At 42.3% G+C, this 17408-nt stretch overlaps 1 protein-coding gene across 2 annotated transcripts in view; it reads right to left on the reverse strand.

Annotated features, from left to right (window-relative positions):
- Positions 1 to 17408, reverse strand: part of ARL13A (ARF like GTPase 13A) — a 135587-nt gene that overhangs the window by 45870 nt on the left and 72309 nt on the right. For both annotated transcript variants that reach the window (XM_075835567.1, XM_075835565.1), the window contains exon 5: positions 983 to 1088. In XM_075835567.1, coding sequence (XP_075691682.1) covers positions 983 to 1088 — 106 coding nt within the window. The remainder of the gene's footprint in view (positions 1 to 982; positions 1089 to 17408) is intronic.

Raw genomic sequence — 17408 nt, forward strand, 5'->3', positions numbered from 1 at the left:
TACTCCATTACATCCTGATCCTGACTGGCTCGTTCACCACTCCGTTTCCTCACGGTGTTCCGTGGGCTACTGCCCCTTCCCTTGCTTGTTCCCTGTTTGTATCCCCTTGCACTTAGTCAGCGTAGGGACCGCCGCCAAGTTGTACCCCGTCGCCTAGGACGGGTCGTTGCAAGTAGGCAGGGACAGGGCGGTGGGTAGATTAGGGCTCACTTGTTCCCTTCACGCCATAACAGTAACAAACTTTGTTATAAGAGAACACCACAAAAAGTTAACTGCAATGCAATGTGCCCTACAGTGACTAGGACTTTAATGGCAGGGGGGTTATTTTCCTTATCCTGAGCTCGCTTAAAAACTATATAATGTTAAAGGCTATGTACAAGTTTGAAATCTGGGTTTTTTTCTTACTAAAAATGTTTATCAGTGTGATTGGGGCAACTTTCTAAATATATTTTATTAAAAATAAATTTTACTTCCTGAGATGCAGCCGCTTTGTATAATGTATACAGAGCAGCTGTATCTTGCACTGAATCCTGTATCCGTCAGGTCAGCACTTCAGTGTCCACGCAGGATCGAGCTGCCATCGTTCACATTTAAAATCTTAACTTAGATGTGATCGATTACATGTGGACACGCAGGTACTGCTTTCACTGAACCCGTTAGTCCCGCAAACCTGACAGATTCAGGTCTTAGCCCAGGATACAGCTGCTCTGCATACAGGATACAGAGTAGCTGTATCTCAAAAAGTTAAAATATTTTTTTCATAAAAATGTATTTAGGAAGTTGCACACATGCACAATTGTTTGATTTTTTTAAAAAAACAAATGATTTCAAAGTGTGGAGGGTCATTTCTTAGCTGACAAATGCTACCTATGCTAGCCACAGGCCAACATTTAATAAGAAACTAGATGTATCTTAGATTAATATTTAAATTTCTTAGCATCACTAATTATATAACTTGTGTAATAATATGCTTAGAACTTACAATTCTGCAGAGCGTCTTATTTTCATTTACCAGTTTTTCTAATGACAACAACTCAATTATTTCACTAGGGAGAAGTGCAGAGTCTCGGTCCTGTTTATTTGCCAATCTAAAAAAGAACAAACATCAAGAATCAGTAGTAATATATGCAACCTACATTAAGAGAGGTTGTCATTGGACAACAACCCCTGTCCATATACCCTATTAGGGCAAATGGACGAAATTACTTAACCGTATGAGGGCTTGTGTTTTGCAGAAGAAGTTGTAAATTTACACGGCACCATTTACTGTACCATGAAATGTACTGGGAAACTAGAAAAAAAATCTTTGTTGGGTGGAGTGGAAGAAAAACAGATTTCTTCATTTTTTTGGGGGGTTTGTTTCTACGGTAAAAAAATTAAATTTTATTCTGTGGGTCAATATGATTACGGCAATACAAATTTTTTTAGTTTCTTTTATGTTTTACTACTTTTACAAGAAAAAAACGATTGTTAAAAATAAAATTTGTGTTTGGCCGCCATATTCTGAGAGCCATAAATTTTTTGCGGGGCAAGCTGTCGTTTCTTTTGGTACCATTTTATGGTACATAAGGTCTTTTGATCACTTTTTATTCCATTTTTCTGTAGGAGATGAAGTGGCCAAAAAACAACAATTCTGGCGCTTTAAATTATTACTATCTTTTTTACGATGTCAACCGGGCTGGTTAAATACTGTTAAACTTCTATGGACACGGCGATAGCAGTTATGTTATTTTTTTTTACATTGTGCTTGGGGGAAAATTGGAAAAGGAGTTTTAATATTTTTTTATATATATTTAAAAAAACTTTGTTAGATATGCTGTGTTATAACATAAACATTATTCAACAGTACTAAAGATACATTATGCTGATGACAGTTAAACAAAACATACAGTACTGTGCAAAAGTTTTAGACTATTGTGGAAAAATGCTGAAAAACAAGAATTAACAAAATACACAGTGAATGAACAGAAGATAAATCTAAGGGTATGTGCACACGGTAGCAGGCTTTTACGTCTGAAAAGACAGACTGTTTTCAGGAGAAAACAGCTGCCTCGTTTCAGACGTAAATGCTCCTCCTTGCATTTTGCGAGGCTTCTCTGACAGCCGTAAATTTTGAGCTGTGGTTCATTGAGTTCAATGAAGAACGGCTCAAATTACGTCTGAAAGAAGTGTCCTGCACTTCTTTTGCCGAGGCTGTATTTTTACGCGTCGTCGTTTGACAGCTGTCAAACGACGACGCGTAAATGACAGGTTGTCTGCACAGTACGTCGGCAAACCCATTCAGATGAATGGGCAGATGTTTGCCAACGTATTGTAGCCCTATTTTCAGACGTAAAATGAGGCATAATACGCCTCGTTTACGTCTGAAAATAGGTTGTGTGAACCCAGCCTAAAGCAAATCCATATTATGTGTGACCACCCTTTGCCTTCAAAACACCATCAAGGTGTATAAATAACCAATTATACCAAACAGGTGATAATGTTCATCATTTTCTTATGTAGGTTCAAACACAATCATTAATTGTAACAGAAATAGCTGTGTAGGAGGCTTAAAAGAGGAACAGTCAAACTCTGCTACAAAGGTGAGGTTGTGGAAGACAGTTTTATGTCACAGGTCCACCATGGCAAGACACAAGGTAGTTACAGTATACTGCATCAGAAAGGTCTCTCCCAGGCAAAGATTTCATAGCAGACTGTGGTTTTAAGATGTGTTATTCAAGCACAAAGAAACAGGCAGCATGGAGGACTGTAGAAACTTAGTGCAGCAAATCAAAGACACATCATGCTTACTTCCCATCGCAATCAGTAGATGTCCAGCAGTTTCATCATCTCAAAACTAGTAGAAACTAGTGGGACCCATCAACTGTTTGGATAAGTCTGGTCAGAAGTGGTTTTCATGGTAGAATTGCAGTTAAAAAGCCATACCTTCGATGAGGAAACAAAGTCAAGCAACTCAACTATGGATGAAAACATAGGAACTGGGGTGCAGAAAAATGGCAGCAGGTGCTCTGGACTAATGAGTCAAATTTGAAATATTTGTCTGTAACAGAAGGCAGTTTGTTTGCTGAAGTGCTGGAGAGCGGCACAATAATGAGTGTCTGCAGGCAGCAGTGAAGCATGGTGGAGGTTTCTTGCAAGTTTGGGACTGCACTTCAGCAAATGGATTTGGTCAGGATTAATGGTGTCCTCAATGCTGAGAAATACCGGTAGATACTTATCCATCATACAATACCATCAGGGAGGCATCGGATTGGCTTTAAATTTATTCTGCAGCAGGACATCGACCCCAAACATACAGCCAATGTCATTAAGAACTATCTTCAGCGTAAAGAAGAACAAGGAGCCCTGGAAGTGATGATATGACCCCCAGAGAGCCTCTTAACATCATCGAGTCTATCTGAGGTTACATGAAGAGACAGAAGGATTTGAGGAAGCGACATCCGCAGAAGATCTGTGGTTTTGTTCTCCAAGATGTTTGGAACAACCCCCCTGCCGAGTTCCTTCTAAAACTGGGTGCAAGTGTACCAAGAAGATTGATGCTGTTTTGAAGGAAAAGACTGGTCACTCCAAAAAGTATGTGATTTATTCAGTCAACAGCTGCAACGTTTCCGTCCTGCTATAGGACCTTTTTCAAGCATAGTGACACAGCAATACATGCAGGTATATAAGACATGTGCCTCATTACCATAATGAGGAATCATTAACATAGTGCACAGACAAAATATTGTACAAATATAAGTAATCATATAAAAAACATATGCTACAATTGTAAACTGTGTGTACAGTGATAAAATGAACATACATTTAAAAACAAGAGGCGAAAAAATAGAACCAAGATCCAGCGCTGAACGTAAGTAAAAAGGAACTCCTGTTCCAATTTTATTGATATAACAAGTTTAAAAAGAACTTAATGAGATTCTTCACACACTGATAGCACCACCGCAGAAGAAATGCTAGCACAGGCTTCCAGTATCCGTAGTTTCAGTTGCTGCACATCTCGTATCTTCACAGCATAGACAATTGCCTTCAGATGACCCCAAAGATAAAAGTCTAAGGGGGTCAGATCGGGAGACCTAGGGGGCCATTCTTCTGCGGTGTTGCTATCAGTGTGTGAAGAGTGGGAGAAGAGGGTTGCATTGACAATCCAACACAATGAGCAGCACTTTGAACACATTTTATAAGTGGTCAGAAACTTGTAAATAACTCATGAAAAAATAAAGTAACGTTAAAACCAAGCACACCATTGTTTTTCTTGTGAAATTCTCGATAAGTTTGATGTGTCACATGACCCTCTTCCCATTGAAAAAACTAAAGTTGGATACAAAATGGCTGACTTCAAAATGGCCACCATGGTCAACACCCAGCTTGAAAAGTTTCCCCCCTCCCATATACTAATGTGCCACAAACAGGAAGTTAATATCACCAACCATTCCCATTTTATTTAGGTGTATCCATATAAATGGCCCACCCTGTATATCTATTTTTAACATCAAGTACGAGGATCTACACAGCAAGCAGTTGCATTTCTGCAGTTTCATTTCTGTGTGGAACCACAAGTACCAGCGAGATATACACACCAGTGGAAATTTGGATCGTTCTTACTGCATGCTAGCCGAGGGGAAGGTCAAACCCTTGATGGACACTTCAGACTTTACATTTACAACCGTCTGAGCGGTAAAAAACTATCATTTTGTCTCTGTTTTTTGTGGTGTTGAGGATTTCACCTCTTTTTTACCTGCTCCGGTTGTTCATCTCCTTGTTGAGATATTTCAGTGAGTAGAGAGCTGAGTTGCATATTTGGTTGTTATTGTGTTAAACTTTACATATATTTTAAAAAGAATGGGTCATTCTAAAGAGCTCACTGAATTCCAGCCTGGTACTGTAATAGAATGACACCGTTACAACAATTCAGTTCTTGAAATCTCTTCTCTCCTCGATCAAATGTGAGTGGTATTATTGCAAAGTTGAAGCGTTTAGGAAACACAGAACTCAGCCACAAAGTGACAGACCATGCAAACATACAGGGCGGGATTGCAGAGTTCCAGACCTCCTCTGGCATTAACATTTCCACAAAAACTGTGCACCAGGAGCTTCATGGCATGAATTTCCATGGCCGAGTAGAGGTATGCAAAACTTACATCACCAAGCACAATGCCAAGTGTCAAATGGAGTGGTGTAAAGCACGTCGCTACTGGACTCTAGAGCAATGGAAACGTGATCTGAGAACGTTGACTGCCTGCCTGACTGCATTGTGCCAACTGTAAAGCTTAGTGAAGGAGGGATAATGCTATGGAATAGTTTTTTCAGGGGATTCCTAAGCCCCTTAGTTCCAGTGAAGGGAAATCATGCTTCAGTAGACCAAGACATTTTGGACAATTGTAACTTCCAACTTTGTGGGAACCATTTAGGGAAGGCCCTTTTCTGTTCCAGCATGAATGTGCCCCAGTGCACAAAACAAGATCCATAAAGTCATGATTGGGTGAGTTTGAAGTGGAAGAACTTGACTGGCCCACACAGAGCCCTGACCTCAACCCTATAGAACACCTTTGAGATGAACTAGAATGGAGATTGCGAGCCAGGCTCTCTCCTCCAACATCAGTGTCAGTCCTCATAAATGCTCTTTTAGATAAATAGGCCAAAATTCCGACAGACACTCTCCAAAATCTTGTAGAAAGCCTCCCCAGAAGAGTGGAAGCTGTTTTAGCGGCAAAGGGGGGACCAACTGCCTATGGATTTAGAACGGGATGTCATAAAAGCTCCTGTAGGTGTTTCAATACTTCTGTCCATATAGTGTGTTTAAATAAAAGACTTAAAGGGAACCAATTTTAACAATTCACATTAATTGTTTGTATGTTAAATAATAAAGTTTATTATTTTTTATAATAATTTTTGCTCATTGAACCACAAGTCTTCCCCCCACCCCTTTCCCTAATAAATGCTTGTATAAAACTGGTGGTTTACACCTTTATGGTTCTTCTTATCTACTCTATATGTTAGAACTGAGAGGGTAATTGCAAAAAAAAAAAAAATCCTATCAGCATTTTGCCTATTAAACCAGAAATACCTGGTGGTAGTGGGTGAAGAATCATTATTATGTAACCTATAATTACCTTCTAAGCAGGCTCTGTACCTTTAGTATTCTGTGTTTGAGTGTTCCTGTTCCGTATGCTAATGAGCATACAAGAGTCATATCTTCATTCAAAAAGAGTCATATCTTCATTCCCCAAGCCTTTTCGAGTTAACCCTGCCTCCTTACTTTTGATTGACTGCTCCTCGCCTCCCCCCTGCATAAACGAAATCCCACACTTACGCATCAATGTCCTGTTCTGGTGCGTGCACACAACAGGACACTATAGCGAAGAATTCGCAGTAACTAGATTTAAGGCCTGGATAAAGCGTGGAAGAGTATCGACCCATACATGCGCGCTTGTTCAGGCGAGATTTTGGCATTCAGCGTGGGCCAGTTTTCAGCAGTGGGCAGACATAAGAAGAGGAACGAATGAGGCTGATGGATTATTACCATAAAAGGCACCAAATGTTTGCAGACCATTATTTAACCCCTTCGCTCTCAGCTCAGTACTATTACGTCGTGCTGAGCGCATCGTTCGCGCTCAGCTCAGTAATAGTACTGACATGAGTTGACACGGCGCCATCTTTCCCCGGCGCGTGTTTGAGCTGTGATACCTGCTGTTTCCGACCGCAGGCTATCACAGCTCAGTGTGCAGGGACCGATCGCGGCGGTCCCCGTCGATTAACCCCTTAGAAGACACGTTCAATACCGATCGCGGCTTCTTAGAGGTTAAGCCACAATCGACGGCCCGCTACACAATAGTGGCCGGCGATGGCTACTATGGCAACCAGAATACTAACAATGGACTTTGGCTACGCCATCGACAGAAGCCTAGTGGGTCCTGACAAAGTCAGGACCCACTATGCTTGCTGTCAGCGAATAGCTGACAGCTCTAATACACTGAACTACGCATGTAGTGCAGTGTAATAGAATAGCGATCAGGGCCTCCTGCCCTCAAGTCCCCTAGTGGGACAAAGTAAAAAAGTGTAAAAAAGTAAAAAAAAGTTGTGTAAAAATAAGAAAATAAAAGCTTTAAAGAGGCTCTGTCACCAGATTTTGCAACCCCTATCTGCTATTGCAGCAGATAGGCGCTGCAATGTAGATTACAGTAACGTTTTTATTTTTAAAAAACGAGCATTTTTGGCCAAGTTATGACCATTTTTGTATTTATGCAAATGAGGCTTGCAAAAGTACAACTGGGCGTGTTGAAAAGTAAAAGTACAACTGGGCGTGTATTATGTGCGTACATCGGGGCGTGTTTACTACTTTTACTAGCTGGGCTTTCTGACGAGAAGTATCATCCACTTCTCTTCAGAACACCCAGCTTCTGGCAGTGCAGACACAGCCGTGTTCTCGAGAGATCACGCTGTGACGTCACTTCCCCAGGTCCTGCATCGTGTCAGACGAGCGAGGACACATCGGCACCAGAGGCTACAGATGATTCTGCAGCAGCATCGGCGTTTGCAGGTAAATCGATGTAGCTACTTACCTGCAAACGCTGATGCTGCTGCAGAATCAACTGTAGCCTCTGGTGCCGATGTGGCCGACACGATGCAGGACCTGTGAGTGACGTCACAGATCTGCACTGCCAGAAGCTGGGCGTTCTGAAGAGAAGTGGATGATACTTCTCATCAGAACACCCAGCTAGTAAAAGTAGTAAACACGCCCCGATGTACGCACATAATACACGCCCAGTTGTACTTTTACTTTTCAACACGCCCAGTTGTACTTTTGCTAGCCTCATTTGCATAAATACGAAAATGGTCATAACTTGGCCAAAAATGCTCGTTTTTTAAAAATAAAAACGTTACTGTAATCTACATTGCAGCGCCTATCTGCTGCAATAGCAGATAGGGGTTGCAAAATCTGGTGACAGAGCCTCTTTAAAAGTGATAAAAGTAAAAATCACCCTTTTCCCCTCATCAGTCGTTTCTTATTAATAAAAATATATAAATAAACAAATAAACTATACATAATTGGTATCGCCGCGTCCATAACGGCCTGAACTACAAAATTATGTCATTATTTATCCCATGCGGTGAACGCCATAAAAGAAAATAATAATAAACCGTACCAGAATCACAATTGTTTGGTCACTTCATCTCCCAAAAAATGGAATAAAAAGAGAGATCAAAAAGTTGCATGTATCTGAAAATGTTCCTGATCAAAACTACAGTTCGTTACGCAAAAAACAAGTCATCACACAGTTTTCCTGATGGAAAAATAAAACAGTTATGGCTCTTAGAATAAGGCAACACAAAAAGAAAATTATTTTTTATAAAATGTATTTTATTGTGCAAACGCCATAAGACAAAAAAAATAAAAAACAATAGTAAAATTGCTGTTTTTTAGTCACCACGCCACTTAAAAATAGAATAAAAACTGATCAAAAAGTCGCATGCACCCCATGAAAACTACAATGAATTCCTCAAGGGATCTAGTTTTCAAAATAGGGTCACTTTTTGGGGGTTTCCACTGTTTTGGCACCACAAGACCTCTTCAAACCGGACATGGTGCCTAATAAATTAAATTTAATTAATTAAATTTCACCTCTACATTGCTCTAAATTCCTGTGAAACACCTAAAGGGTTAATAAACTTTCTAAATGTTGTTGTGAATACTTTGAAGGGGTCTAGTTTCTCAAATGGGGTGTTTGATAGGGGTTTCTAGTATATAGGCCCCTCAAAGCAACTTCAGAACTGAACTGGAACCTAAAAAAAAAAAAAAATGAGGCAATACTTTGCTTCTTACATTATACTGATAATGAGCAGTGCCCACCCCGAGATGAGCCCAGTTTTGACCGTTTGTATAAACGGAGACCCCTATTAGACCGTTTCAGTGCCCGGTTTTCCAAAGCATGCACCCCCGAGTAGGGTATTTCTATTGATGAGTCCTTGGTACATTTTAAAGGGAGGCTTCAATTCCGCCAGTACCTGCCGAGTAAGAGGGCAAGGAATGGCGTGAAGATGTATAAGCTGTGCGAGAGTGCATCAGGGTATACCTACAAATTTAGGATATATGAAGGGAAGGACAGCAGTATTCAGTCCCCAAAATGCCCCCCCCCCCTTACTCGAAATTAATGCAAAAATTGTGTGGGATTTGGTGCACCCACTGCTGGACCAGCGTTACCACCCCTACCTGGATAATTTTTATACCAGCGTCGCACTCTTCAAGTGCCTCGCTTCCAGAAGTACTGTGGCATGCGGCACTGCTAGAAGAAATCTGAGAGGCCTCCCTAAGACTCTGCTTGGGCAAACACTCAGAAGGGGTGAGAGCAGGGCACATTCTAGCAGCAACATATTGTGTGTCAAGTACAAGAGAGATGTCCTTGTATTGACAACAATACATGGCCACACCAGTACCCTGTACGAGGTACCAGTACAGAGACCCCCAAACCAGACTGCATCCTGGACTACAATAGGTACATGGGAGGGGTGGACTTGTCAGATCAAGTCCTGAAGCCCTGCAGCGCCATGCGGTGTGGTATAAGAAGCTGGCCGGGCATGTCATACAGATGGCATTGTACAATGTGTACGTGCTACATCGATGTGCAGGCCAGACGGGAACTTTCCTGGAATTTCAAAAGGTGATTATCAAGAACCTAATCTTTAGGGACCAAGAAGGGGGGGGCACCCAGTACTTCTGGAAGCGAGGCCACACGCATCGTACCAGGGCAACACTTTCCAGGAGAAGTTCCCCAAACTGTCAAGAAGGGAAAAAGTCAAAAGAGGTGCAAAGTCTGCTATAAGAGGGGGATAAGGAAGGACACAATATATCAATGTGACACGTGTCCCAAAAAAACAGGGCTCTGTATGAAAGTGTTTTAAAATTTATCATCCATCCCTTTATTTTTAATTTACCCCTGTTTTACTTACCCTGATGCACTCCACACAGCTTATCCCCCCTCATCTTTCCTCCTCTGGGCCCTGCTGTGTGCCCAGGCAGCTGTTAACAGCCACATGTAGGGTATTGCCGTACCCAGGAGAACCCACATTACAGTTTATGGGGTGTATATCTCTGGTGGCACATGCTGGGCACCATATATCTGAATTGGCATATATGTATAGAAAATTGCAAATCTCACTCTGCACCATCTGCTGCGCATTATCTTTTACACAGTACCTGTGGGGTCAAAATGCTCACTACACCTCTAGATGAATGCCCTAAGGGGTGTAGTTTTTAAAACAGGGTCACTTCTCGGGAGTTTCAACTGTACTGGTACCTCAGGGGCTTCTGCATACATGACTTAGCACCAGACAAGCTCCAGTAGGCCAAATGGTGGTCCTTTCCTTCTGAGCCCTCCCATGGGCCCAAACGGCAGTTTATCACCACAAATGGGGTATTGCCGCACTCAGAACAAAATGGGGTATTTTATTCCTTGTGAAAATAAGACATTTTGAGCCAAAACTACATCTTATTGGAAAATTATTTATTTTTTGAATTCACAGCCCAATTCAAATAAATTCTGTGAAAAAACTGTGGGGTCTAAATGGTTACAACACCCATAAATGAATTCCTTGAGGGGTGTAGTTTCCAAAATAGGGTCACTTCTTCTGGGTTTCCATTGCTTTGATACCTCTGGGGCTCTGCAAATGCGACATGGCACCCGAAAACCAATCCAGCAAAATCTGGACTCCAACAAACATATAGCGCTCCTTTCCTTCTGAGCCCTCCCATGGGCCCAAATGGCAGTTTATCACCATAAATGGGGTATTGCCGCACTCAGGACAAATTGGGCAACAAAATGGGGCATTTTGTTCCCTGTGAAAATAAGACATTTTTATCAAAAATCTTATTGGAAAAAAATAAATTTTCTTCATTTCACAGCCCAATTCAAATAAGCGCTGTGAAAAAACTATGGGGTCAAAATGGTAACAATAACCATAAATGAATTCCTTGAGGGGTGTAGTTTCCAAAATGGGGTCACTTTTCGGGGATTCCTACTGTTTTGGCACCTCAACAGCTCTTCAAACCTGGCATGCTGCCTAAAATATATTCTAATAAAAAAGATGCCCCAAAATGCACTAGGTGCTTCTTTGCTTCTGTGGCTTGTGATTTAGTCCACAAGCCCACTGGAGCCACATGGGGGACATTTCTAAAAACTGCAGAATCTGGACAATACATATTTAGTAGTGTTTCTCTAGTAAAACCTGTGTTACAGAAAAAAAATAGAATAAAATTGAAGTTCAGCAAGAAAAATGAAATTTGCAAATTTCACCTCCACTTTGCTTTTATTACTGTGAAATGCCTAAAGGGTTAAAAAACTTTAAAAATGCTGTTTTGAATACTTTGAGGGGTCTAGTTTTTAAAATGTTTTATGGGGGTTTCTAACACATAGGTCCCTCAAAGCCCCTTCAGAACTGAACAGGTACCTTAAAAAAAAGGCTTTTGAAATTTTCTTAAAAATATGAGAAATTGCAGTTTATGTTCTAAGCCTTGTAACGTCCAAGATAAATGAAATAATGCTCAAAAAACAATGCCGATCTAAAGTAGACATATGGGAAATGTGAACTAGTAACTATTTTGGGTGGTATAACCATCTGTTTTACAGGCAGATGCATTTAAATTCAGAAAAATGCTATTTTTTCAAATTTTTCTCAAAATTTTGCAATTTTCCACAAATAAAAACTGAATATATCGACCAAATGTTACCACTAACATAAAGCCCAATGTCTCACGAGAAAACACACTCTCAGAATCGCTTGGATAGGTTTAAGCATTCCGACGTTATTAGCACATAAAGTGAAATATGTCAGATTTGAAAAATGGGCTCTGAGCCTTAAAGAGGCTCTGTCACCAGATTTTGCAACCCCTATCTGCTATTGCAGCAGATAGGCGCTGCAATGTAGATGACAGTAACGTTTTTATTTTTAAAAAACGAGCATTTTTGGCCAAGTTATGACCATTTTTGTAGTTATGCAAATGAGGCTTGCAAAAGTCCAAGTGGGTGTGTTTAAAAGTAAAAGTCCAAGTGGGTGTGTATTATGTGCGTACATCGGGGCGTTTTTAATACTTTCACTAGCTGGGCACTCTGAAGAGAAGTAACATCCTCTTCTCTTCAGAACGCCCAGCTTCTGACAGTGCAGACCTGTGACGTCACTCACAGGTCCTGCATCGTGACGGCCACATCGGCACCAGAGGCTACAGTTGATTCTGCAGCAGCATCAGCGTTTGCAGGTAAGTCGATCTTACCTGCAAACGCTGATGCTGCTGCAGAATCAACTGTAGCCTCTGGTGCCGATGTGGCCGTCACGATGCAGGACCTGTGAGTGACGTCACAGGTCTGCACTGTCAGAAGCTGGGCGTTCTTTTTTTTTTATCAAATCTTTGTTTTATTGAAAATATACAACAAGATGAACAGTATAAAAGAAAAGCATCCGCACATAGATCACGGGAAATCGCAGATAAATCTCACGGCACGTAGGCCGAAGTTCTGTTCAATAATGATAATGCAGGAAGAGAAACAATAAACAATAAAGTAGTAACGTTAGTAACAATAAACTGGGTACCCATGTCAGAGCGTGAGAGAAAATGAGATACGAAAGAGATACAGAGAGAGAAAACCAATGTCTTGCAAGGTTTGAGAGGGAAGGGGTATTGTTACGGTCTCCCCATGTGGAGGAGCTCTGTACAATCTTAAGAGCAACTACACTAGCCACCTCCCATAGATCCTAAGGGGCTAGGGAAAGCTCAGTTTGGGAGGGGACGAGAGGCCCGAAAAGTCAGCCACGGAGACCACACCTTCAGATAGTCTTCATGCTTTCTGAGTTCCCAGCTCAAGAGCTCCTCCATCCTGCCAACAGAGTCCATCTTATCTAACCACTCACGGAAAGTCGGGGGTGCGGATGATTTCCAGTGGAGTGGAATCAGTAGTTTAGCCACTGTAATCATTTGAGTTATCAGATCATTACGCTTCGGGCGGAAGTTTTGAGATGGAGCCCATAGGAGGACTAGAGGAGCCCCGAGGGGGAGCGCTTGTTTCGTTACTTTCTGGATTGTGTCAGACACTTTATCCCAGAAGGGCTTGATCGAGGGGCAGTCCCACCAAATATGCGATATGCTACCCACGCCCACATTGCACCTCCAACACTGGTTGGTTGGAATCAGATTGATTTTGTACAAAAAATCTGGAGTTCTGTACCACCTGGTTGTGGTTTTAAAGGAGTTCTCCTGAATTTTAACGCATCTAGAGAAGCCAAATACGTGCTTTAGAATAAAAGACGTATCTTCCCTGCTGAAGATAACTTCCAGTTCCTTCTCCCAGGCCAGAAGAAAGCTGGGTTTGGCAGGAGAGCCATCTAAAACCAAGCCAGAGTATATTTTAGAGACTAGGCCCTTAGGAAGAGCGGGTAGCAGCAAATATGTCTCCAACCAGGAGGGCTCTGAGATATCCGGAAACATCTTCAGGAAGAGGTTGCTTGTTTCTTTGAAACCTAAGGAGTGTAAGAAGGGGATGGGTGGATGAGTATCTGCAGGCAAAAGGGATTGTAAGGTGGGAACTTGCCCCTCACCAAAAACATCGACTACAGTATTGTATTTTAAAGAGGACCAGTAGGTATCAGGGACAGCTGTGCAATTAGTGAGTATCGGGAGTAGGTGGAGCGGTGTAAGTGGTAGTGTTTTTTTCACCGGAGTACAGTCGCAGAAAAATTTCTGGGATACTAAAACGGTGCCTTTAATTGTGGGACTTATGGAGTTTGTAAGTCCCGTTTTTAAAAAAGGGCACCAGAGTCGAGCTTGTAGACCTGGAGAAAGAAGAGCTCTTTCCGCAGCTAGGACTGGAGACATGTCTCTGGTCCTGTTCAAGGAAACCCACCTACCCAGGTGTACGGCTTTATAATAGGTGAGAATGTCCGGAAGGCCCATACCCCCAGAGCTGGATTTGAGAATCAGGTGTCTATGTGCTAGTCGTGGCTTTTTAGAATTCCAGAGAAATTTGGAGAATAGAGACTTGATGGAGCTAAAGAAAGTATTAGGTAGGTGAATGGGCATGGCTTGAAGCACGTATAGGATTTGGGGAAGAATGTAAGTCTTCAGGTAGTTTTTCCTGCCCACCCAAGATAGGAAGGGGATCCGCAGGGAATGTAACTGGGTTTTAATCTTATTTAGCAAGGGGACGAAATTTGCGGCATAGAGTTGGGAGGATTTTTTAGTAAGCTTAACGCCCAGATATTTGATGCTATGTTGCGGCCATTGGAACGGGGCTAGCTTTTGTACATCACATATATCCGCCAGTGGCGCTGAAACATTAAGGACTTCTGATTTGGAATAATTTATTTTGAAGTTTGAAACATAACCTAGGAGTTAAAGGCTTGCAGTATTAAGGGGAATGCTTGTTTAGGGTTAGTGACCAGCAGCAGGAGGTCATCTGCAAAAGCAGCTGTCTTGTGGATGTGGTTCCCCAGTTGTATGCCTGAGATATCAGTAGTCTGTATGAGTTTCTGAATGAGTGTTTCTAAGGTGAGGATGAATAAGGCTGGGGAAAGGGGACAGCCCTGCCTTGTTCCGTTATTTATGCTAAAGGAGGGTGAAATTGTGCCATTCAAGCGTAAGTTAGCCTTGGGCGTAGTATATAGAGAGAAAATCGCAGATATAAACTTGTCAGGAAAGCCAAATTTATGTAGAGTGGCAAGCATGAAGGACCACCTGACCCTATCAAAAGCCTTCTTGGCATCGGTCCCTAGTAAGACTAAAGGGATCCCCTTCTGTGTAGCATGATGAATTATGTTAAGAAGTCTGGTGGTGTTATGCTTGCCTTCTCTCTCGGGCACAAACTCCACTTGTTCGGGGTTGATTAAGCGGGAGAGGAGAGGATTGAGTCTGTTGGCCAGAAGTTTTGCCCACCACTTGAGATCCGTGTTAAGGAGGGAGATGGGTCGATAGCTTCCACATTCAGCACTATCCTTACCCTCTTTATGTATCAGGGTAATATGTGCTTCCAAAGCCTGTGGCGGTAGCGTAGAGCCCTCCAAAAGGCTATTGCATACATTAAGGAATTTGGGTAACAATACCTGTTTAAACTTTTTATAGTAGCTAATGGGGAAGCCATCAGGTCCAGGACTTTTACCATTGGGTATGGATGAAAGAACTTTGGACAGTTCGTCTAATGTAAAGGGCTGAGTGAGAGCGTCTCTATCTACGTCCGTGACGGAGGGAAGATTTATATGCTGGAGAAATTGTTCCGTGAGAGCGTGCGAGTCCGACGGTTCGGGCAAGTTGTATAAGGATGTATAGTATTGCAAGAACTCCCTTGTTATATCTCCAGTATCAGAAGATAGAGAACCAGAGGAGGTCTTGATGTCTTTGATAAAGGACAGCTCCGTACGTTTTTTAAGAAGTTTGGTCATGACTTTGGAGCCTCTATCCCCGTGCGCATAAAATTTGAAAGAGCAGCGCTGATAAATTTTTGCTGACTTAATATTAAGTAAATCCTTCAACTTCTTCCGTAAGTCACTCAAATTCCCCTGTATCTCAAGCGCTTGTGAGCGTTTACCCACTCTCTCAAGAGCAGAAATCTGCGAGAGTATGGAGTCGAGCTCCTTCCCTCTTTGTTTTTTTAAATAAGCACCAAGGGCAATGAGCTCCCCTCTGATGAAGGCTTTGTACGTTTCCCACACAATTAGCATTGAGATGTCAGGAGTTTCGTTTCTCTGAAAGAAGTAGACAAGATGGGCAGATAGGGAAGTTACATTGCGGGGGTCATCTAAAAGGGTTTCATTCAAGGACCAAGTCCACGCCTTGGGGGGCAGGTTCTCCATGTTGAGGTTAAGGGAGATGGGGGCGTGGTCAGATAGGGTTATCGAGCCTATGCGAGGGGCAGTTGCCATAGGTAGATGTCTACTGGAGATAAAGAGATAATCGATCCTATGGTGGGACCCATGGACATGGGAATAAAAGGAGTAATCTTTAGTAGTAGGGAAATGTAGTCGCCAGACATCTATCAGGTTCAGGTGCTGGAGGCAGCTTCTAATTCTTTTGAGGGAAGAATGCGCAATGGGTGACCTGGCAGAGGACGTATCTAGTAGGGGATCTAGTGAAACATTAAAATCTCCCCCCACCACCATAAGTCCCTCTGCAAATTCTTTAAATAACTTTAATGTTTTAATTAACCATTGGGTCTGACCCTGATTAGGAGCATATAGATTCGCAAAGGAGACGGGCGAGCCAGCAAGAGTTCCTTTAATGAAAAGGAATCTACCTTCTGGGTCAGATTTAGACACTGAGTGGATGTAGGGTACATTCTTCTTAAAAGCTATGCTAACCCCTTTGGAGGAGGAGGAAGGATGAGTGCTATGGAACCAGGTTGTGTAGTGGTAGTGTGTGAGCGTGGGTAGCTTTTGGGGTTTAAAGTGGGTTTCCTGTAGAAGAATGACGTCAGCCCTCTCCTTTTTCAGGAGCGCTAAAATTTGACTCCTTACACAAATATCTGAACTAGTCATAGATCTAGTCATATCTAGTCATAGATAAGCATAAGTGGTGGAGACAGAGGGAGAGCGCCACCAGGTGGCCAAGTGACATAGCGGTGAGAAATAGACAGTTGGAGGACAGTAAATAGAGGCATCACCTTCTTGTATGGAAGTTTCAGTATCTCAGCGGGTACAAATAACATCTCGAAAATTTGGAGAGACAGGGTTACAACTGGTATCACAAAACAAAATGATATAACAAAACAAAACAAAAGCCTGGAGTTAGGCAAAGTATGTACCATAATAACAGTACATTTCAGATCGGTAAACCAAAATAGTAGGTTTGGGATAGTGCTATGCAATGATAACATTCAAAATAACATTAAAGCTAAGTATGTAATGGTCTAACATTGTAAATCACTCTGGAAAGGGCGTGAGCCCGCAGGTTGCATATAACGAGGTTACAAAAAAAAAAAAGTGGCAGTGCGTAACTGCGTATACAAGGAAACAAGAGCCTTATTATGAAAAAGGACGAAAAAGGATACATGGAGCCGCTGGTGCTCCTGGAAATCGAGGGGTTCAAGTAGTGTCCATGGATACTCTGTCAGGCGCCGATTTCCCAGATCCTTCAAGTAGTGTCCATGGAGACTCTTTCAGGCGCCGGCTTCCCAGATCTTTTGCGATTCCTGTTCGTCTTGCGTGGGTTGGCGGTTTCCCAGGGTGTGTGAGGGGGCAACGGCGGCAGGTCGGACAGGTTCTGAACCACCGCCCAGTCCGGAACCTCCAGGTCAGGAATTTTCAGGGCCACCAGTGCGACCTCTAGGTCCGCATGCTTCCGAACTGTGAATCTTTTACCTTCAATCATGAAGGAGATGCCGAAGGGGAAAAGCCATCTGTATGCGATGTTGTTGCGTCGGAGGACCTCCGTGAAG

The sequence above is a fragment of the Rhinoderma darwinii genome, chromosome 8 (genome assembly GCF_050947455.1).
Source record: "Rhinoderma darwinii isolate aRhiDar2 chromosome 8, aRhiDar2.hap1, whole genome shotgun sequence".
Classification (NCBI taxonomy): Eukaryota; Metazoa; Chordata; class Amphibia; order Anura; family Rhinodermatidae; genus Rhinoderma; species Rhinoderma darwinii.